Consider the following 23,613-nt stretch of genomic DNA (forward strand, 5'->3'; position numbering starts at 1 on the left):
ATGTGAACTTCAGAGAAATGCAATAGCTACTGCAGGTGTGTGCATGCTCCCAGAACATTCCTGAACGGACAGGATTGATTCAGTCAGAAAAAATAAGATGGGTAATTTAAAATTAAGGCCTTTAAATTTGGGGGGCAGGAGTATAATATTGAGAGAGAAAAAATTTAACACTTCTTTCATCTTAAAAAGGGCACCAAGCCCAGAAAATCTTAGAGTTCTTAAAAACAGCAAGTCGCCAAGTAATTTATAGATTTTGTAAAAATATTTAAGATAAAGAGCATATTTATCATCAATCCGGCATAGCTAAAATGTGTTCATAACAAAAAAGAAACCAAACATTTGTGGAGGAAAAATTCTCAAATGAAATCATTTCCATCTTATTATCTTCATGTCACACACTTAAGATAAAATATTAATACTTTAGTTTATACATAAAATGAATAGAACAAATACAAAGTACTAATACAGTAGACATTTATAATAAGCCAATATTTATTGGCACATATAATCAACTTTTTTTAATTGATGTGGTAAGTGATGAAGAAGTTTTAGAGACTGTTAACCTATAATAGAGGAGTTAAGCCAGAAGCTTCTGCTATCCATCTAGATATACCATGAAAAAAAACCTGCATGAATGAAGCCAAAACTTAGTAAAACAGAGCTAACAGACATAGGAAGACTGAATCCCTAGGTCATTTGAGAATCTTGATCTAGGCCTGTCTGAAGCCAATACACTGAACCTGTATTAGGCCCATATGAAGCCAATAACTTCTCAGATGCATGAGCCGATTTGTTTTTGTTTTTCTTTGAGTCCATTTGAGCTGAGACCATTATTTCTAAACAGAGGGCAGAACAATTAAGTAGGGGAAAAGTAAAATTATGGAATATATTTTTATGACCCCGTTGGAGACAGAAAGGGAAGAAAAAAAAAATCCACTGAAGTGTGACTTTAAGGTACTGAATATAGATGTCCAGTATCAGGTATTATTCTGTAACTTACAGTGACAGGTGCCCAAAGCATGCTGTAACCACACAAAGTAACTACACACAGTAACTCCTATGAATTGAATTCTGTGACTACCCAGAGTTGATCTTTTGTACCCCAAATTGTTAATGAGCTGTGATACCTATTAATATAATAGAATGAAAGATAAGTTGTTTCTGTGATAAATTACTTTAATGCTTAGAAAAGACAAGATTAGGATGAGTGCTTTAAAAAAAAACTTATTTTCAAATTAGGTAGGGGCAAGATAACTGACAAGATCATACTGTAAAAAATCAATTTGAACTTAGACTATTAATGATGTACTATATGTTGGCTAATTGAAATTAAAAAAAAACAAGTATACATCCTTGGTCAAATTAAAACACACAGGGGCGGTCACAGATGATGCTTCATGGGTATGCCTTACACGGGGGAAAAACCAAAGTAGGTGCAACTCCTACTCAAAGAAAAGGACTTGGCCCTATATCCAAAGACCGACATGTGAATATGTACGTTCATTTTTTTAAGTAGAAACAAAGTAATTTTCATGATGCCTGGTTTTAATAATTTATGCAACTTTATTCTATTGTGAAGCAATGTAAGAACACTTCAGCTGTAGCATATATTTACCCAGCGCCATTTGACACTTAAAACTTTGATGACTTGAACTTATGTAATCATCGCCCTACTTCCCATCCTACATGTTCCAACACAAATGCTCCTAAACTTTTATTATTTAATAAGTCATGTCTTAAAGAGGGATAATGAATTTTCTCAAATCACAAAGCTAAAAGTAACAAAGCGGGATTCTGAACTCCAAAAGACATAGTCTGCCATGATGAGTAAAATAAGCTTTTATGAAACATTGTAGAACACAAATTTAATAATTCATATCTTCTGGAAAAGATAGAAGTAGTCTTTGTTCCTATTTCCAGTCATTATTACTATACTTCAAATATTTCAGCAATTTTCTTAGTATTTAAAAACAGTATCTACATACAGTTACCATTTTGTAATTTATTTTACTACTGTATATATAATAAAGTCCTAATGTCCATAACATTTTACAATATGTTACAGAAATTGATGAGTTTAATTACTTAATGTGCACGGATCAATTTGAAATAAATTGAAAATGAACACACCATACACTCTATTTAATCTTGTTAGTCTTGTTTCAGAAATCACTTTCTAATTTGCAACCCAGTAGGCTATGTTTTAAAATAGATTTCTTTTACGTCTCAGCAGTTTAAAGCCAAAGCAACTACAGGGAGGTAGAGTTCTAGCAGTCAGAAAGTGTGACCTCAAGGGGAAGAAAGGTCCCAGGCTTTCATTCTCTAAGCCAATTCCCTTGGATTGTTATACTTTTTTTTTTTTTTTTTTTTTTTTGCTTAAAAATGGGGAGGAGAGATTCTACTTCTCTATAATTTTAAAATGAATTACAGGCACAAAGAGTAGACAGAAATTGGTAGACAAATGAAATAACAAAGGAAATAATCATTCAAAGTCACTTCTGGTTGGTTAAGGGTGGCACGGAACTATATAGTTAAGAGGAGTGATACATTTTCATTAGTAATACATTTTCGAAGTAATACAGGTATCTGCAAAAGGGGTCACACAGTACTTTTCACATCACCGAACCATTTTAAAATCCAAGGTGAAATAAACTCTCAGATGCCTATGAACTCCATTTACATGGAGTACATCACTGTAATTTTTAAAAATGCATTCATATTCAAATCTGAGAAACAGGATTCTGAGCTCATCAGGCCTGCTTAATTGCACCAACATCTGCAATCAATTTAAATTCTTTAAGATGGTCTTTCACAGTGCTTGAAGTGATTTCATGCTGTGATAGATTTAACACAGTCACTAATTTATAGACACACACAAGCAGATGAGACCTATTTTTCCAGGGGTGGGGTAAAGTATTGAAGGGCAGTCTGAATTTTCCCAGTATCAATGGGATATAAAAAAGGACGAATTCTGCATAACTTACTGAAATTATATGAGAAGATGATAGCACTGCATAAACATAATATAGAAATTGAAACTAAAACTAGTGTTTTATTTCAATCTATTTGTAGGTCATCGACCATTACGAGATTTGATGAAAGTTTACGGGTGGAATAAACAGCAGAACCCAGAGCTATCAGGTAAGGTTACACAGAGAAATGTCATTCCATAGTTGATCATATTCCACCCTGAGTCAAGGAGGGTGGGGGCAAGCAAGAAGAAACGCTGATAATCCAGAATTGTTTTTTAACCGAAGACATACATTGGCATCAAATCAAGAATATGAAACTCACAATCAGAAAACTAGAGGACTTGGGTAGATGGCAGCAACAGGACAGTTTCTGAAACTCACTGGATTCCCACAGAAAACAACAGCTATAAGGGCAAAACCACAAACCTAACAATATCGAGCAACAACTTACCTCTGTGATCCTCAAAATACAAGCAGTAGGAGACAAACCACTCATGACCACAAAATCTACACAATATCAACGTCTGTGTGGGAAGAAACAGAGGAGGCAAGAAGATGCCAGATGAACATGGAAACACCCAAGGCCCAAAAGAACCCAGGGGTCGTCATTAGAAGCCTCAGTAGGTTAATTTGAGGACAGCAGCTCCAACAAGATGGAGTTTGGCCCATTCCAACTTTGGGTGAGCACAAGTGACAAAAAGCATCTAAGGAGACCCAAGTGGCCTGTGTCCCGGGAACTCCCAGCCCTGAGCTGCCCGGGCTCCCCTGCAGGGGAGCCCCCCGGCAAAGACAAAGTGCTGACAATGAAATCAAAGTTGAGCAGAACATTCCTGCAGAAGACGAACAGTCGCCCCGGAAACGAAACCATAAAACATGGCAAAGTAACTTATAATTTCAAACTGTGCGAAGAGACATTGAGACAATATACAAGCCATAGGGGAAAAAAATTAAAACAGAATTCAAAAGCCACAGAAATGAGGTGAGAGAACCTGAAGTGGGGGATGGGGGAAATAAGAAAATCACTGAAGTAAAAACTATACTAGAAGGAATAAGAAAATATAGAAAATAAAGATTTGGGACAAAGCGCATATTGAGGATACACAAAAATCTAACATACAGATAAAAGGATCTCTGAAGAAGAGCCCAACGCAGGACAACGGAACACTTTCATGAAAATTAAGAAAAAAAAATTAAAAAGACTTAAAAAGTACATAATGAAAGTATGCTGTTTATCAGATAATCCCAACTCAAATATCTAGATAAAAAGAGCCAGTAACCCTTAAGGGATAAAAAATTCGTTACCAGCAGGGGCACCTGGGTGGTTCTGTCAGTTAAGCCTCTGCCTTCGGCTCAGGTCATGATCCCAGGGTCCTGAGATCGAGCCATGACTCGTGCTCCCTGCTCCTTGGGCAGCCTACTTCTCCGTCCCCCTCTGCAGCTCTCCCTGATTCTGCTCCCTTGCAATCTGTCAAATAAATAAAATCTTAAAAAAAAAAAAATTAGTTACCAGCAGAACTTTTGACCAGAATAGTGTCATGCTTTATGCCAGAGGATAGATTTAAGATCCTTTAAAAAAAAAAAAAAAACCTCTACATGAACCAAAGATTTTATATCCACTAAACCTGACTAAACAATAGAAGGCATATACCGTTATCAGTATGCAATACTCCGGAAATGCCCTTCTTGGGAGCCCTGCAGAGGAATCCACTACAGAACAAACTTGAGACAGACAAACGTCTGGAGAAATATCAGCTTAAGGACTGGTGGAGCGCCTTAAAATACAGTTACTCAGAAATATGGGGGGGGGTGCCTAAATTCAGTTACTCATAGAGGAAGGGAAGGCTACAGGAGGACTACAAAGAACTAGAAAGTGTAATGGCTCTAAGCTCAATGTAGACAGAGTCCAACAACAGCACATGGAGACCGCATACACCAAAGAATACTTTTTTGAACATATCCACACCATGTTCCTCATTTGCTAGCTCTCCACTGAAGAGGCCCGGAATCAGTGATTAATCCACCAGCAATAAGCATCCTTACACCCAGACTGTTCTTGAAATACCATTTCCCACTGAAGGAAAGGATGGATTCCAGGCATAAGTGTGAGAGAAGAACCTTGATCATCTTATCTTACCAGACAGGAATGAAACACTCTGAAACTCCTAGGGTCACGTCAAAATGCCTAGGAGCCAACTGGTCAAAAATGAGACAATTTGAGCTTCACTAAGAATAGTAATTATAATGCATAAATTATCATAATGATCTTATTGGTTACCTTCAGAGGTTGAGAGGAAACCAATTCAGTATAGTGAAAACTGGAAAAGAATCAAGCATTTATCCTAAATCGCCTATATCATCAACTAGTCAGTATTTGAGAGGTAATGTCTCTTTGTAAGTGTGTTCCAAATAAGAATATGCAGTGGGAAGAAGTCTCTTCAATAAATGGTGTTGAGAAAACTTGCTTACACCATATCCAAAGATAAATTCAAAATGGATTAAGGACCTAAATGTGAGGCCTGAAACTATAAAAATCCTAGAACAGAGCACAGAGAGTAATTTCCCTGACATCAGACACAGCAACTTTTTTCTAGATAGGTCTCCTGGAACAAGGTAAACAAAAGCAAAAAAAAAAAAAAAAAACTATTGGGAGATCAAAATAAAAAGCTTCTGCACAGCAAAGGAAACAATCAACACAACTAAAAGACAAACCCTATCTGATAAAGGGTTGGTATCCAAAAGGGAACTTACGTAATACCCCAAACACAAATGATCCCAAAAAATGGGCAGAAGACATGAATAAACATTTCTCCAAAGACGACATATACACGGCCGACACGAGAAGATGCTCAACATTACTCAGCATCAGGGAAATATGAATCAAAACTACAATGAGATATCAACTCACATCTGCCAGAATGACTAAAATCAACACAAGAAACAAGTGTTGGCAAGGATGTAGAGAAACAGGAACCCTCATTGGTAGGAAAGCAAACTGGTGCAGCCACTGTGCAAAACAGTATGAAGGTTCCTCAAAAAGTTAAAAATGGAACGAACCACCCTACCATCTAGTAATTGCACTACTAGGTATTTACCCCAAAAATAACACAAACACCAATTCAAAAGGATACATGCACCTCTAGGTTTATAGCAGCATTATTTACAACAGCCAAATTATGGAAGCAGCCCAAGTGTCCATCAATAGATGAATGGATAAAGAGCTGGTATATAAATACAATGCAATATTAATCAGCCATAAAAAAGAATTACATCTTGCCATTTGCAACAATATGGATGGAGCTAGAGAATACTAAGTGAAACAAGTCAGAAAAAAAAAATAGCATATCATTTCACTCATATGTAGAATTTAAAAAACACAACAAATGAGCAAAGAAAAAAAAAAAGACAAACCAAGAAACAGACTCTTAACTACAGAGAACTGATGCTTACCAGAGGAGAGATTGGTGGGGGGATGGGTGAAATAGGTGATGGGGATTAAGGAGTGCACTTGTGACAGGCACCAGGTGTTGTACAGAAGTGCTGAATCACTGTACTTTACACGTGAAATTAATACAACACTGTATTTTAACTATACTGGAATTAAACCTAAGACTGAAAAAAAAGTATTCCAACTAATGGAAATGAAATTATAGAATTTTCTCTATAAACCAGACATGAAGAACCTCCTGACAACAAAACATAATACTTCCTATGGTCTTGCCAAAGGGATCAAATCGGAGTCTGATCAAGCTTCTGGATCTAGCTGCCATTTTGCAGGAAATGAAACATAAAAAAACAGGATTATGCAATCAGCAAAATCCAGACTGTCCTGGATAAAATAAAGAAATAGATGGGGCTCCTGAAGATTAGAGGAAAACAAAAAAAATATTTTAAAGACATTCCAAATTTTTAAACAGAACATGAATAAATTATGGTGTCTGGTGATGTACTTTTGGGTAATTAAACTATAAAGAAACTCAAGGAAGTGACTCCTATAAAAGTCAAGGTAGTGATTAGGAGTAATTCAAAAAAAAAAGGGGGGGAGGGGGTTGTTTGAGATAGGGTAGATGAAGCAGTTTCTAGGGTGGCTGGCAAGGTTCCATTTATTGACCTGGGTGGTGTTTCCCTTATGATAATTCATTAAGCTACATACTTGTTTTTGGTGTTTTCTAGAAAAAATTTATAATAAAAAGGTCTTTAAAAAAATAAAAATTAAAAAAAAGAGCCTGGTTTCTAGTTCTAGCTGCAGAACATGGGGATGTCACTCCCTAGGCCTTTTTACCCATTCTCAAAATGCAGAGGTGCCCTTAGATATACTTCAGACCTACTGTAAATAAACTACACAAAGGTCTACTAAATGAGTATAATGAAGCCATTCTTTACAAAAAGCCATACCAGAAAATGACTTAACTCAGAGTAATAGAACCGTTTTCCCCGAGAAAAAAAAAAAAACAACCTCCCCCCCCCGCCCCAAAAAATCTAGCCTAACAATGATATACAAGAAACAGTCAACAATCTAGTCATCTTAATTTACTTTTGGACTATTTCTTCCAAATGAATCCCAAGGACAAGGTTCCCAGTTTACCTGGTTTATCCCTGGACGGCTTTCTGATATTGAAAGGATTTGAAATAGTTCTGTATTTTACTGAAGAAGATAATATCAGCCCTATTTTCTTCAAAGTCGGGAGAAATCATTATACTGCACCAGTTAGGAAATGGTAATAAGTCAGGGAAGCATGAAATTAGGAATTAATTAGGAACTTTTGTACATCAAGATGATTAACCTATGAAGGATTTAAGTATGTATAGAATGTATTCTACCTAAGCCCAAACTAAATTGAGGGTTTTAAGTTTACAGCCGCCAACTAGGAAGACAAATCAGTCCACTGAAGCTTTTAAACCAGGCTTACTCTTTTCCTCCTTACTATCAGGCAACTTTTCCCAAAACAGGCCAGGTTCTTCCATCTGTTATAGTAGATAGAAGAGGGGAAGGTTAAGTGGCCAAACATCAGGATTTCTTAGTAGCTACAGTACGCCACTGGAACACCCATTCTGACCTGATGCACACGCAAACTAGCCTTAAACTCTTAGTGGCTTAATTTGTAAATACGCTCTATGCTTTGCTTTTAAATTCTATCAACTCCTAGTCTTTGTTGAACTCATGCTACACTACAAGACATCTAGTGATGAGGCTCATCTTGTACAGCCCAGGAGAGTTTTCATCCTTGATTATACATTAGAATCACCAAGAGAGCTTCACAAAGTACAGGTGCCCGGGTCCTACCTGCAGGAATTCTGACTTGTTAAATGGTAGGGCTCAGACAGGGAGATTTTTTTAAGTTTTTTGTTTTTTTTTTTTTTTTAGGTAGAATCTAGAAGATTCTAATGGGTATCAAGGTTGAGAGCCATTGTTCCTGTCCACTCTCTTTTCCCCTTCACTCACTGAAAGGCAACCATAGATACATAGCATTTTTTTTCGTTTTCACATACTCCTTCAGAACGATTTCTTCTTTCAATCGGTTCATTCCATAGGGCTATTTGCTCATCACTTTCATCTCCATCAAGTCACATGCCTCTTCTTTCTGGCACTTTCAAAGTTTTTACCACTTTTGCCGTTATCAGTCATGGTAAGTTTAATTATATTTGCAAAATCTAAAAAGCATGAGCAGAGCAAATTATCTCAGACCAACAACTCAGTGAAAAAGATAAAAACACCTCAGATCATCTCCAATGCCACAATTGGTATAAGCATCAAGGACCACATCAGGTTCTAAAATTCTAGGTTTTACCAGTAAATAACATTATTTCTTTATCTGGTGAGTCCTTTAAAAAATTGCTTTAAGAAAAGTTATCTTTAAAGTGTTTTGTTTTGTTTTTTTTTTTTTTAAGATTTCATTTGTGAGTAAGAGTGTGTGCATGCCAGCAGAGAGGGGGTGGGTGTGCGCAAGAGGGAAGAGCAGACTACCCCGCGCTGAGCAAGGAGCCCTATGCAGGGCTTGATCCCAGGACCCTGAGATCACGACCTGAGCCGAAGGCAGACGCTTAAACGACTGAGCCACCCAGGCGCCCCTAAGGTTTCTAAAAGACCAAAAACATACAATTCTAATTTGAACCTATTATAGGAAAAAAGACGACTGGTTTCTTCATTTTCATCTCCTAAGTCAGAACACAGCACAGTAATAGCAGGAGCACGTTACCCACCACTGATACCACCCTGAAACAACTCACAATGAAGCTGGATGAATCTGAGCTGTTGGAAGATCATTTTAATTGCAAATAAAACCTGTCCTATATAGGCAGAAACGGAAATTAAAGTGCCAGTTAGATTATTAAGAAATACTCCTAACCAGAAATTGGTTCATTGCCCTGGGGCTCTGATATTTCCTCCTAGTCAGCAAGCAAGACCTGGAGACAGACTGACAAAATACCGTAAGCAAGGGCATTGTTGAGCGTCTAATACCCAGTACCAGCCACAAATTTTTACTAAGGTTTTATGTTACAAGTGTGCTTGGATCAAATCCCTAACCTGAAATAGAAGCCAAAAAATAATCCATGTTAACTTTAGCAAGAACGTATAAAGCTGTCTGGTTCAGCTAAGTTTCTAGTCGTTAAAATATAAACCTTTTAAGTAATAACAATGACAAAAAGTGAGAGACAACAAGAACTTGATTTATATGTATCTGACAATGTTTTCCAAAATTAACAGATGAAAATGAACACCCTCCAAAAAAAAGGACTCTGAAAGGTATGAAAATGCCCCCACTAATAATACAATTTTAACGAATCAGGGCTAAAAGAAATGAGCTCTAGGTTTTCTACCTAGGGAAAAATATACAAATCTGAACATCATTAGTATTTTCCCAAAACAATTCTTTCCTGATCAGGATATGCCTAGATGGACGACACTGGACAAAATCACGTCCTCCATACTTGATCATCATGCCCTACTGGGCTAGGACAAGAGGTACCTGGTAACACCTTTCAAAATACACTATATATACACGTGTACACATACACACGAGAACCTACAATCCTACAAACTCCATGTAGACTCATTTTATCACATTGTTTAAAAAACTTGTTAAACTTTCTATGTGCCTTTTAAAGTTCCAATATTTGGTATTTATTTCTTACTAAAGAAGTCAAAGAAAGAACTACCGAAATACTTAAGGGTTGAAGGAGTATAGTCCAACACTAACCAAACTCTTCCAATAATGCCTCAGAGAAGCCTTGCAGTCAGTTGTCTGTGGTCTCGAATGACTAGGATAAACAAAAGCTGAAAACAAAGTCCAAGGAACCTAGCAGACCTCCAGGAGTATTTGAGGTAACGAATGGCCACTTGGCCTTGCAGTACCCACTCTCACGTACGCGGAGTATACTTGATGAGGGGAGTAATTTTCAGAGTGAATTAGAAATAGAGACCCTGCATAGGCGGGAGGCTATCAGGAGGGTCCAGCCAGATGTGCACAACAGTAAAGCAAAATCCAACTTCAAGTAGTTTAAATAAGAACATGCATCACCTCATATGATGGAAGAATCTGGAGGCAGGACTGTACAAGGCCAGAGCAGCAGCTCCAAGATGTCATGTGCCAAGCATCCCACACCCTCTCACAACCATGTCAAACAACAGGGGAAAAAAGTGGTCTTCTGCTCTGGATCTTTTTATGAGGGAGGGAAACCTTCCTCGGAAGCCCCTAGCAGACAGTACTGGCTAAACCTGGATCACATACCCATGCCGTAGGAAGTTGGGAAAATGGGACTCTGGCATTTTTCAGCCTCTAGATTAGGCTCTTCGCTTAAAAAAATGTTAATCTTTTCTACCTGAAAAAAAAAAAATCAGCATTGTTATTGGACTACCTAAACAAACTTAAGATCTTAGAAATAACCTAGCTTGATTGATGATTTGTTATTTTTCCTCCCTATTCCAAAAAACCAGCTTAGCTGCTTTATGGCTTGGTTTGAGGGTTAATATTTCTAAAGCATTTTCAAATTATCAACTGCAGTCATCAGTGCTAATTTCAAAAAATATTAATGCTTCCCCACAAAAGAGAATCTCAAAGCAAAGTCTAAGGCTAAATTTATAACAAAAGTTTATCTGACACAGACACCCCCATGCTCTCTAGAACAACCCATCTATGAGTTTTGATGCTTTTTCCTTAGAGAAGCTTTTTTTTGTACTCATTAACCTCAGTACACTGGTATGACAAAGTCTATATCTAAGACTTAACGGTGTTTCTACTTCCAGAGCAAAAATAGATGACTGGTCAGCTTGAACTTTCTGCAATGTTAACCATCTGCCAAATTATTCAGCACCCTCCTAGGAAAAGCCATGATCCTCCACACACTAATTAAATGAGTAAAGGCTTTAATCATACTTTAGATAACTAATCTATTTCAATCCTGATAATCTAATTATCTAATTCTAGTAAATAAATTCCAACCTCAGTCCAAAACGATTAGAGGATTAAAGCTTAAATTCAGTGAATGCAAACTGAAATAGATCCACTCTAATGAAGTTCAAAGCAGTTTGTTCTATTAAAAAGTCTGTTTATTATCTGAAATTCAAGAATTAAAATACACTATTATGCCAACGTTTTCTAAACCAGTTCTAACTAACGTAGTATCTCTTGTAATTTTATTAAGTGAATTCATCTCGTTGGATTTAAAATTCTCTAACAGGGGAGTCATCCCTGATTACTCCTTGCAACGGTTACATCACAGGGAGGGGGTAGGAACACAGGTAAAATAAAGGGGATTAGGAGTACACTGGGTAATGTTGAGAACTAGTGAATCCTATCATACATCTGAAACTAATGTAACACTGCATGTTAACAATACTTCACTAAAAAAGGAAAACAATTATACCGTCTCCACGCCCCCTATGTTTCTTCCACATCACATTTCACCTATCACATATGTTTGTGTGTTTCTGTTACATGTGTCCCATGTTGCTCCATAAGCCACAATGATTGACCGTCTTGGTGCTCCAACTCCGTTGCCTATAACATTGCCCGATATACAGACACTGAATAAATGTGATAGAGACTAAGGGTCAATTCATATCTTCAAAAATATAAGTCAATGTTCATCAGTAATTACGGTGTAAAGATTTCAACAGCAAGAACAAATCACAAAGAAAAAATAAACAATTGCTAACAACCACCACTGCTACCACAAGAGGCAACCACCAGTTAGAAAACCTGTTATGCCCCTCATGAAATAAATTATTTTAGTATTTTATTTACTTGAGAGAGAGCGCATAAGCCAGGAGCAGGGGGGTGGGAAGGGGTGGGCAGAGAGGGACAAGCAGCTCAGCAGGGAGCCCATGGGACTCGATCCCAGGACCCCAGATCATGACCTGAGCCAAAGGCAGACACTTAACCATCTGAGCCAGCCAGGTGCTCCATAAACAATTAAATTCTAACAACAAGCCTATGATATAAATATTAGTCCCATCTTATGGACAAGGACATTGAGAATCAGAAAGGTAAAATAAGATGCTCAATATCAAAGGGGTAAGTTGATCCACAACACAACACTCTGACTCTTAAGTCCCTAATGCTCATTTGTGATATCCAAGGAGCATTAAGGGTCGAAAAGCAATAGCAGAAAAGCCCATCTACATAAGGAGCCAGAAAAAGTACAGTACTCAGTGACTTCTAAAACTCAACATCAAACTGCCTAACATGAGGCATGTTTAAAAATTAAACATCACTTGAGTCTGTCTTCCACAAGAAAAGCCTCCAAGTCACTGACTGTTCTAGTAGATAACTGGAGCTTAAGTATAAGTAACTTACATTTTCGTACATCTCAGTCTTTAAAGTTTCCAGTGAAAACCGCAGTGTATTAGTTGTTTTTCTCCAACCCAATTCTATTTTAAGTTCATTTTCTACTGTCTTTCTGATTGCTTCTTCATTAGCTCCCATTTTGTAGATTTCACCCAATCCATCAGTTCAAATTCTATAGGACTGGTCAAGCGCATCTGTTGTCCCATAAAATAAATGTAATTGATTGTGTGTGCCAGTCATGGTTTCTTAGACGTCTACTCATTACTTCCACCCACATATTTCATGTTTCTTTGGAAAACTGGCAGCCACGTGGAGGCCTACTGCTCCTTTCAACATCTACATTTATAATTTGTTACTAGATAATTTTATCCATAGGGAAACTCACAGTAAAGATATGCCTCTCAGCCCCTATTATGTGAACTGATTAGAGTAAAATCAGTTTTACTTTTCTGTAATACCAATATTATCCCAATTTATAAGTGACATCAGAGATCAATAGCCATCTTAATTCACTAACAAGGAAAGAAGTCTTGGAGGAAACCAACCCAGTCCGTGTTCCTCATCAATGTCAGGGGCTAAAAAGCAAAAGCAGTTTTAGAAGGTATGAGAAATATTTTTAAATTAAGTAAACATCCTACTTGTGGACTTTATACATTCAAAAGCCCTGTGATTCCAGTTGCCCCAAAACAAGCACTTCCATAGACAAATGCGTTGTTTTCCACACTATCACACACAGTTCAGCAGTATTTTTCAACTTGACAGTTTTACTTACTGTCTTGGAAGCAGTATTAATGTACTGCATCACCATTTCTTTTTTGATGCTGAAGTCCTTTTCCCGCAATGGTGCCTTCTTATCTTCATTTAAATTCATATCTTCCTGGAAAACACAATTAAAAAGCCTCATTTTAGAATCTAAGTAGAGCAGCAATTCCACATACCCTAGGAACAGAAAAATCAATAATTTGACTAAAGCAGAATTGTTTCGGAATGATTTACGTGTAGTTCTGCCTGGAGAAAAGAAAGAGCAGGAGATATAGACAAAAACATGTTCTAGATCATTTTAACAGGTAAAACATTTACCAGAAAATCTTTTTAAAATCACAGCGGGCTAGTAAAATTACATTCTCATCACTACAGATAGTTAGACACTTAAGATTTCTACCTTTCATAAGGTCATCCAGATTCACAATACACACACACCCCGCTCAAGTTTTTTTTAACCAACAGCTGTACCTGAAGCTATCTTGCGCTATTTCTGAAAGAGCTGCTCCATGTATCGTAAAAATTAAAAGGTAAGCAAGCCAACCACTTTCCAGATGGTGTAGCTACAAGCTCATATGATCAAATACCTGACACAGATCCTAGCAAAAGGCAAAGCATTCTATAGTTGTCTCTTCTCTACCCTTATCAAAAATATCCTTTAGCTACTTATTCTGTGTTCTATATCACCTAAAAGTTGCACTCATAAAAAGAGGTACCACCCAAAAATCTAACATTGCTCAACAGCACCAATCAAAATAAAGGTTTAAGTAACCTAGATCTTGCTACAGGTCTCATTCTCACTAAAGATACAAGTCATGTGGAAATTAAATGTGGAAATTGCTACCAGTTAAGTTGCTTTGTTTAGAGGCTGCTCTGGCAAAGGAAAAGGAGCCTACAGGGGAGACAAAAATGACTGAAGGGCAGCTCAAATGGATTTCCTCAAATATTAGCCCTCGGTCATTTGTGAGATGCAATATAACACACTTCAATGTATACCAACTCCATAGCTACTCAGAAACAGGTGTATAAAAATCAGAATTTTGGATCACCTGTGGAGCCCAGCAGGTTACATTTATTCTAAGTTTTATAAGAGTGCTACAATTCATCAGACACTGTAGTTTATGTCTTTAGCTGACTCAGTTTTTGACTACTAATCCCTTCAAGCACTTAAAAGTCAAAATTTCCTTCATTTTACCTTGATATAAATATTTAAGATTTTAGAAGTTGTTCCACTTGATACTAATAAAAGGTAGTAATTAGTAATGTCACTCTTGGCTGTTCAGGTTAGAAATATCCTATTCTGTGAATAATGGTTTGTTTTGTTCCCGCCCCCCTCTTTTTTTTAAGCCAGGAACTCTCAATAGGCCTTAATACCACTTAGGATTTTAAAATTGTCTTGGGATATTTTGGTTGTCAATGACTGAGATGATGCTCCCAGCATTTATTAAGGTGTGCTAGGCATTCTTAATCCTACCCAATAAGAAACTGTCCTTGGGCGCCTGGGTGGCTCAGATGGTTAAGCCTCTGCCTTCGGCTCAGGTCATGATCCCAGGGTCCTGGGATCGAGTCCCGCATCGAGCTCCTCGCTCAGCGGGGAGTTTGCTTCTCCCTCTCCCCCTGCTTGTTCTGTCTCTCTCGCAAATGAATAAATAAACTCTTTAAAAAAAAAAAAAAGAAAAGAAAAGAAAGAAATCAGATGACTTTTCAGGGATGGCTGGCTATTCGAAACTCAAAAAACTGGAGCCCAGATTCCCAGTCTAGTGCAGTTTCCAGGTAATTAGATATGTCCCTTGAAAGCAAGTCATCAATTTTTATGTTACTCAGTTTACACATGCTCAAAATGATCATATAGTATCTCTACTGTCTTAGGTTCCCTAGAGGTAGAGTATGGGACAGAGATTCTAGTGCAGAAGACTAAGGGAGGGGATACACTCAGGAAAGGGAATGAAAGAAAAAAAAAACACACACACACACAAGACAGAGCAGGGGGGAGAGACACTGGAGAACGTTGCCTCAGCCAGAGTACTAATTCAGCCTGAATTGCACTGCTAGCAGTACACCTAGAGGGAGAGGGCACTTGGACACCTCCAAATCAGTCAGCCAATTAGCTACAGGATCCTAGCTCCCAGAGGCCTAATCTCCGGATAGGGCAGCTGTGAGCTGCCAGGAACCAATACCTATCACCTGGGGTTTGCACGCAGCAGCCTGGTAAAGGCAGTCTTGTAGGGGCACCAACAGGACCCACTATACCTTTTGAAAATAACTTACTGTAGAATAAGGTTTATTTCTAAGCAGAACTCATATATAATACAGAAACTCATATATATGGCCTCAACAGGCAATAGAAACCACTGTATTAACCAATTCTTCCATTCAAACAGAGGTTGGGACGTCTACTACACTGCATAGGTACAAAATGTTACTGCAGGTACAGATTTTAAGAAAACCCTGAAATGGGGTTTACTTCAATGTATCAATGTGCTGAGATATTTGTATGTAATTCATTAAAAATTGTAAATCAAAGACTGAACAGGAAATACATAAACATGTAATTGCAAAAGACGAGTAATTTGAATGAGGCTAATATTTAGTGGATAGGAGATAGTTTTCCCACTTATAGATATTTATTAGTTGGCTATTTAGCTGAATAGATCTCAAAAATACTTAAGCAGTCATCACATCAAAACTTAGAACATTAATCACAATACTCTTCTATTAATATCTTAATATACATTATAAATTAACTCATTTATAGTGCTACCGTCATATACATGTTGAAACAGTTTTGCCTGGGGAAACTGGGAGTTGCAACATCAAGAACTAATTTTCCTTTAGTTAATTACTTTCTAATTAAAAACTATAACTGAACCACTGTGCTATTTTACTGCATAAATCTGACTGGAACTAAGGATAGATTTTAGAAGCAGAAAATACTGCAGGAAAGAAACCTTAATTGAGGGGCACTCTACAACATAAGGATTCTTCTCGAGTATCAAGGTCATGAAAGATAAGGTAATGTCACTGATTGGAGGAGACTAAGGATACATGTTAATCTGAACTCAAGGTGTGATCCTGGATTGGATCCTAGAAGAGAAAAAGCATGAGTAGAAAAACTGGCAAAACCTCAGTAATGTAATTTAGTATTGTACCACTGTTAATGTCTCAGTTTTAATAAATGCATTCAAGTTACAGAAAATGTTGACATTTGAGGAAGTTGGGTGAAGGGTATCAAAGAATTGTCAGTGCTCTTTTTGCAACCCTTCTATAAATCTGTTTCAAAAATCAAATTTTTGTAAGGCTAAATTGAAATATTCATAAAATTTCTGCCATAAAAATAAGTTAATGGAAAAAAGGGAACATCCTTCATTCTTAGAATTTTAATTTGTTCACTTAATTTTGTGCATTTGTTGTGTATTTGGCTACATAAATACAGACTTGACAGAGGGGAAGGAAATAAAGAAACCACTACCAAAACAAATCCGAGGCTACTAAGAGGTAGAGTTAAGACCCAAGTGTCAGAATTCCATTCCAAATCTAAAGGTCAGGCAACCTTTGGAATTTTCCCCAAACCAAATCCAAGTTGCTCACATTTCTTCCCATTTTCATCCCAAACCTGCTCTAAAAACCATCCTCATTCTTCCCACAATTCTTCCTACATATTTTCACAAAGATTTAGTATTCCTGTCATCTTAACAGTTAAGTTCTTGGGCCAGGCATGGTGCTAAACATTTATAAGCACTTTCATTAATCATCACTAATAACCCACTAGAGGTATGTACTAGCCTCTTTTTATTGAGGAGAGAACAGAGGCTTAGGGAAATTCTTTCAGTTGACCATAGTTCTATGGCTGAAATTTGAACTCTGTTCTATCTTAACTCTTCATTTTTATTCCCATAGTACTTATCTCCATCATCATCTAAAATCCCATTATCCTTTGAGGCTAATACTATCAAACTTCTCACTTACGTCACCAGCACCTTGTGTTGACTCCTCTCCCATCCCATGCCTTGCCATCCAGTCTTTAGCCTCCCCACCACCACCACCAGCTTTTACTTCCCCTTTTCTCAACCACAGCCTTCATGACCATACCTAGATCTTATCATCTAAAAACTGTTCCACCTCAAGTATCATCATAATCCCCACGACCCTATTCTGACCTCCATTATCTGTTTTCACTTGTCCTATTCCCAGACCACCATGGTCTTGACCTCAATAAAACTTTCAGTTTCTTGATCCCCACCATATTCTCCCAAAGCAGGTTAATTCCATGATCCATCACTTCCTACATTTATGGAAAAGCCAACTAGTTTTTCCTTCATACATTCCCTAAGGTACTTATTTCAAACTTGCCCTTCCCCAAGAACCATGAAAATACCACTTCTACCTATCATTTTCAGTAAGCAAATTACAAGTTCCTCTGTGAAAAGAAAGCTTTCAATTTCCCATTTCCTGTATTACCAATTTATTTGCACACTAATCTTTCTGTATCAATTCTTGGATTCATCCAGAGATAATTCCACTCATTTATGCTCTGGATCCTCGTTCCTCTCACCTCCCGAAAGGGCACTGCATATCAATTATCCTTTTTCAATCTGTCTCACTAAATTGTTCTCGGTTGGGTCTCAATATATGAACATGTTAATCCTTAATGGATTAAAATTAAAAGGAAAAAGAACCTCCCTCAACCCTAGCTCTCCTTTATATATGGCTTCCTTCATTTTTCTTCACAGGTAACTTTTAAAAGACCTTTTTTTGTATACTCACTGCCATTTTCACAGTGCAGAGACCACAGTGGATTTCCTTTCAGGTGTTTGTGAAATAAGACATAAAAAAAGTTCCCAAGCAGAATTTGCTGACTCTATTTTGGGACAAACCATGAGATGAAGGTAACTTTCTGAAGGATCAAGTTGGAGCTAGAGATAATACTCACATCCCTAGTTGAGAACAGTCAAGGAAACAAGGTCCAGCCCCAGAGATAGATTCTTCGGGCAGTGGTACCGACGCAGGTCAATACGACTAAGCTGAAATCCAGGACACTTTCAGGAAGCATGAGCAGAACCACACACAAGGTCCATGACCTGGAACAAGGGTGGCATCTGGGGGGAGGAGTGAACAGAGCAGAGATCCTCCAGACCTCCCTCAAACTGCATCCCTTTCTGTGATGCACTGTGTCCACCCAGAGGAATGAGGGATACAACTTTTTCTAAATTGCACACGGACACCCTAGGTGTCAACAGCAGCCCTGATCTGGAAACCAGGTCCAAGGAACATAGTAAGTCAGCAGCTTTTAACCTACTGCAAAGCATTCTGCCTATGTGCTGGATGGGGTCATTAGTTCCCACCAACAAGCAAGTCACACACCTTGACTCCATCCCAGACTGATAAAATACTGGTAAAAATAAATATTTTCCACATTCTCTTGGCAAAACTGAAGGGGGGGGCAGATACAATCTTAACACTCCTGCACATACATGCCACTAGTTAGAGCACTAAGGAGCAATCAAGCAAAGAATGGCAAACAGAATGGACATGTTTTCCACCAAGTTACAAACATTAGTCTCACTATTTTCATTCACGGATGTGGATTTTAAAGACAGCATGCTCATTAAATTTACATACATCAAGTTGAGTGGGATAGTTAACACCATGGAGAGTCAGATTAAATTTAAAATGATTGACTATTTGGAGATTTAAGCGAATCTGTACAGGCAGCAAGCTGAAGATGGTCAGGTGTGAGGTAATTCACCCAGAGAGGAAAAACTCTCCAGACAGGCAGAGGCATACCGGTTAGAAAATGTATGTGGAAGGACAGGATGGTCCTAGATCCAAACATCCATGTGGATCAAGCAGCATAATATTGGAAGGGAAAAACTGGAAGCATAGCAATATCAAAACCAAACATTAAGTCCTACGTCAAAAGTAATCCTCTCATTTCAATAGTGTATTAAGACTTCTGTTTCACGGGTTAAAAACCAAGAGAATTGTTCTTGGAAACAAGTCTCTGTTGTGCTCACATTTTTATCACTACAGCAGCAAATTGGTTAAGCATCTTAAGAGGTCCACAAGATCCCCTAATTAGTTCTCCTGAGACTTCAGAGCCCACCAACCTATAAACACAATTTTACCCATATTTCCTCTGTTCTTAACCACATTGGAATTCATCTTCCATACCACATGTCAAAAGGTCTTGCTAATGTTTATCCCTACACTAAGGGAGTGTTTACCACCATGAATGGTTTAGTGCCAAATAAAGTGAAAGATTTCGTGATCTCATTCCAGATCATATACGCTCAAAGAGTGCCCATTAACTGAATCTATCTAGTTCTGCAATTTGTTTCATTCTTAAGTCAGGTTTACATAAAATTAGAAAAAATTAGAAAATTAGAAAACCTTTAAGAGATAAATATGCCTCGGAAAAAACTCAATTGACTTTATTACTGTATATTTAACATGTCCATAAATATGCTAATGCTACAGAATAGCTGATCTTTATCTTAATCATTTACTATGTTTTTATATATACACCTTCATAGTAACTTTTTTATTTATCAGTGTGATTACAGAGAAGTTTTATATATATATATATATATATGGTTCTGCCAAGAGTGAGGTTGGATTTTCACTGTTCTTTCCATAGTATCTTTACTCAATCCCCATTAAAATAGGGATCCAGACAGCTAGCTCATTAACAGGACAGGAGCCAAAAAACAGCATTTATCCAGAGACTGACAAGAACTCACATAAAATGTTCAACCAAATACTCTAACTGGAGCTTACAGAAAGTGTAAAGTATCTCAATATGAAACCAAATTTCAGTTTGTCCCAGAGCCAGTATCAAAGAACAGAGGAAAAAAGAAACTCAAGCATCACTTTTCTTCCATATAAGTTTTAGCTGAATAGACAAGAAATGAAGTTAATATGCAGGGAGCTGCACAATTTTGAAATATCATCTTACTGGAACTTTTCAAGCATATACTTAAGCACCTATAATCAAAATCATTAAGTGATGTTTTAGGTAAAAACATAGCTAGTGATAAAAGTTTTTATTTGCTTTTCAACTTTTCTAAACAAATAGCCATTTCTTCACCAATCACATGAAGGATAGTCGTTGGACTGAACATACAAAAGCCAACTTTTCTAGAGATGAAAGAAGACTGAGAAAAAGCCCTCACAGCTGGGAAAGAACAGACTTGCACACTTCCTAATTGGTGAAAGAGTATGCCTAAACTTTATCATAACAATTCTTCTTAAAATTCCTCTAACCATTTTATTGGTTCAACGAACTCCCACCAGGCAAAGTCCAATGCTCCTAAATCATTTATTTTCTCATTTATCTGGATCTAAAGAGAAACAACTAGGCATTGACATTATTCCCCCCTGACAAACACAACCCATGCATCAACTTGACAACTGCCTTACACTTCTATACTGTTTTCCTCCGCCTCCTCCTCCTCCTATTTGGATTATTTGAATTGCTTTTAAACCACCTTTCCCTAAATTTTTCAATTTCTACCTAAAGGAAAAGGTGACAATTAATACATCAAAACAGACCATTCCCACACAATCACTCTCATTTTATCTGACCAACCCTAAATATACTTAAGTTTTTAACAAAAAAACACTCATGATATAGAAAAGCAGATTTGTAAAGAATGCTAATACTTGAAATAAACTAACTGCTAGATTATAGCAGTCAATAAGCAGAATTAACACAAACGAGTCTTTGGTTTCTCTCTTCATTCCCACTCCTATATAAAGACATCACCTACACATTCAAAACAACAGGCATTCATTTAGCCGACTAAAGAAATAGCCATGCATAAATCCTTAAAACCAAGGATTGAGGAGGGAAAAAAAAAAAAAAAGATAGGGAAAGAAAAAGGGAAAACTGTCCTTCACAGGTACCCAAAGCGTGGGAACATGGAATAAAGTTAGCAAGATGAGGCACCTGATGGCTCAGTTGGTTAAAAGACTGACTCTTGGTTTTGGTTCGGGTCATGATCTCAAGGTCCTGAGATCCAGCCCCACGTGGAGCTCCCTGCTCACCAGAGTCGGCCTGAGATTGTCTTCCATCTGCCCCTCCCCGCCACCCCCACACATGTGTGCTCTCTTTCTCTCACTGCCACCGCCCTCCCCCTGGGCGTGTGCGTGCTCTCAAGTCTTTAAAAATGTAAAAAGTTAGCAAGATGAACCCTCCTCCCACCAATTACAGTATGTATCAAAACATGTACACGGGCATACTCAATTTTCTAAGTTCACCTGAGCTCTTTTTTCTTCCTCTGGACCTTATGCTTCAAATACATCTGAATTGATTATAAAAAGACATCTCAATATTTAACTCTATGTGTACTAATTTTTATCATTTGATTGCTTAAACATAGTGTTTACCACAGCAGAAAAAAAACAGATCAGCTCACTTGATAATACATGCAATATGTACTATAAAGGCACTATGGAGACAAAGATGAGTAAAGTTGAATATCCACAGTCCGCTAAAATACACTTCTCAGAAAAAATTCTTAAAGTTCTCATTAAAGAAGTTCTTATAGTTCTAATGAATCAACAAGTAAAACAAATATCAGAGTCACTCATTTAATCAGTAATGGAGGATATATGCAGTTAAAAAAAAAAATTAGCAGGATCAAGAATCTACCCTATTGGAAGGCCAGTCTAGTGAGGAACTAGCCAAAACTCAAGTAACTAAAATGTAAAATGAAAAAGACCTTCACTAAATAGTTTAGGGAGAGAAAAATAGAACATATTAACTCTTATCTAGGGTTTTTAGAAAAAGTTTTATGGAACAGACTGTGTTTCATCTTCATTTTGGAGGCAGAAGAGGACTTTTTTTTTTTTTTTAAGAGGGTGGAGCACTTCTTTGGGGGCAGAAGAGGACTTCTTAAGTTGGAGTACAGAGAACTAAGAGCAGCTTCTCAGTTCCCCTAAGTCAGAGTTTATTATGTTTGGAGTGAAATCTCAGATTTGAAAAATATTCACCACTTTCAAAAAGACAGTTTTAACTTTTATTGTACAATTCCACTCTGCACAATGAGAGAAAAGAAGAAACATAAGTTTTTCACAGATATTCTGATAGGACCATCCCCCCCAAAAAATGAAGGAATCTACATATAAAAGTGAGAATCCAGTAACATTACCAAATAGCAAAATTCATAAACAAAAATTGACAATATTCTTAGTAAAAAACAAAAACAAAAAATTTAAAAATGGTTACATATTAGAAATAAATAAACCTAATAGATGTGCAACGCCCCTAGGGAGAAAAACCATAAATTTCTACTGTTTTAGGAACCAAAAAATCTAGAGATAACATACACAATAGTCACAGATGGGAAAACTTAGTATCACAAAATGGAACTTAATTGATTCTAAAATTAATACAAAAACACAAAGCCTCAAGAATAGTCAAGATGATTTTGAATAGAGGTCTTAGATAATAAGGCTTATTATACAGCTATAGTAATTAAGACAATGGATGTAAATGAGAGCTAGATAAATAGACTAATGGACAGAATCAAACCTCCAAAATAAACCCACATATGTGCAGGAACTTGATGTTTACCAGTGGAGGTATGATGAATGAAGGGTAACAATGATTACCAAATCAATGCTGCCAGAAAAAAAAAAGTTAATCCATGGAGGAAAAAAACTGCATCCATATCTTACAGAAATAAAGATATAGAATCCTGAAATACAGATTTATGATGTCAGGATTGAGAAGAATTTCTTAAATATACAAAAAGCCAAGACCATAAAGAGATGGATAAATCAGACCACATGGAATTTTTTAGTTCTGTACTTTAATCCATCTACCCCTAAAGAAAGTAAAAAGAGACAAGACCCAGACTGGGACAAGATGCTTTACAGCTAACTAACAGACATGAGCATTAATCCAAATAGAATCCAAATTCTACAAATCAACATGAAAAAAAAACTCCCAGTAACAAAACAGGCAAAAGATATGAACAAGAAATTTATGAAGGAATAAACCAAAGGGCCAATAAGTGTGAGATGTTCAAACTTATTATGATCATTAAAAAATGAATTAAAGTAGGAGGTAACCTGTTTACAATTAACAG

General features: G+C 37.1%; 1 protein-coding gene across 1 annotated transcript in view; it reads right to left on the bottom strand.

Moving 5' to 3' along the window:
- The window catches only part of DIAPH3 (diaphanous related formin 3), a 482,025-nt gene that overhangs the window by 400,106 nt on the left and 58,306 nt on the right, over nucleotides 1–23,613 (bottom strand). Inside the window, exon 3 of the mRNA XM_028105625.2 lies at nucleotides 13,530–13,634. Within this exon, the coding sequence (XP_027961426.1) occupies nucleotides 13,530–13,634 (105 nt within the window). The remainder of the gene's footprint in view (nucleotides 1–13,529; nucleotides 13,635–23,613) is intronic.

Source organism: Eumetopias jubatus, unplaced genomic scaffold (assembly GCF_037043125.1).
Source record: "Eumetopias jubatus isolate StellerSeaLion01/CBP00866 unplaced genomic scaffold, mEumJub1_p1.0 scaffold_3, whole genome shotgun sequence".
Lineage (NCBI taxonomy): Eukaryota > Metazoa > Chordata > Mammalia > Carnivora > Otariidae > Eumetopias > Eumetopias jubatus.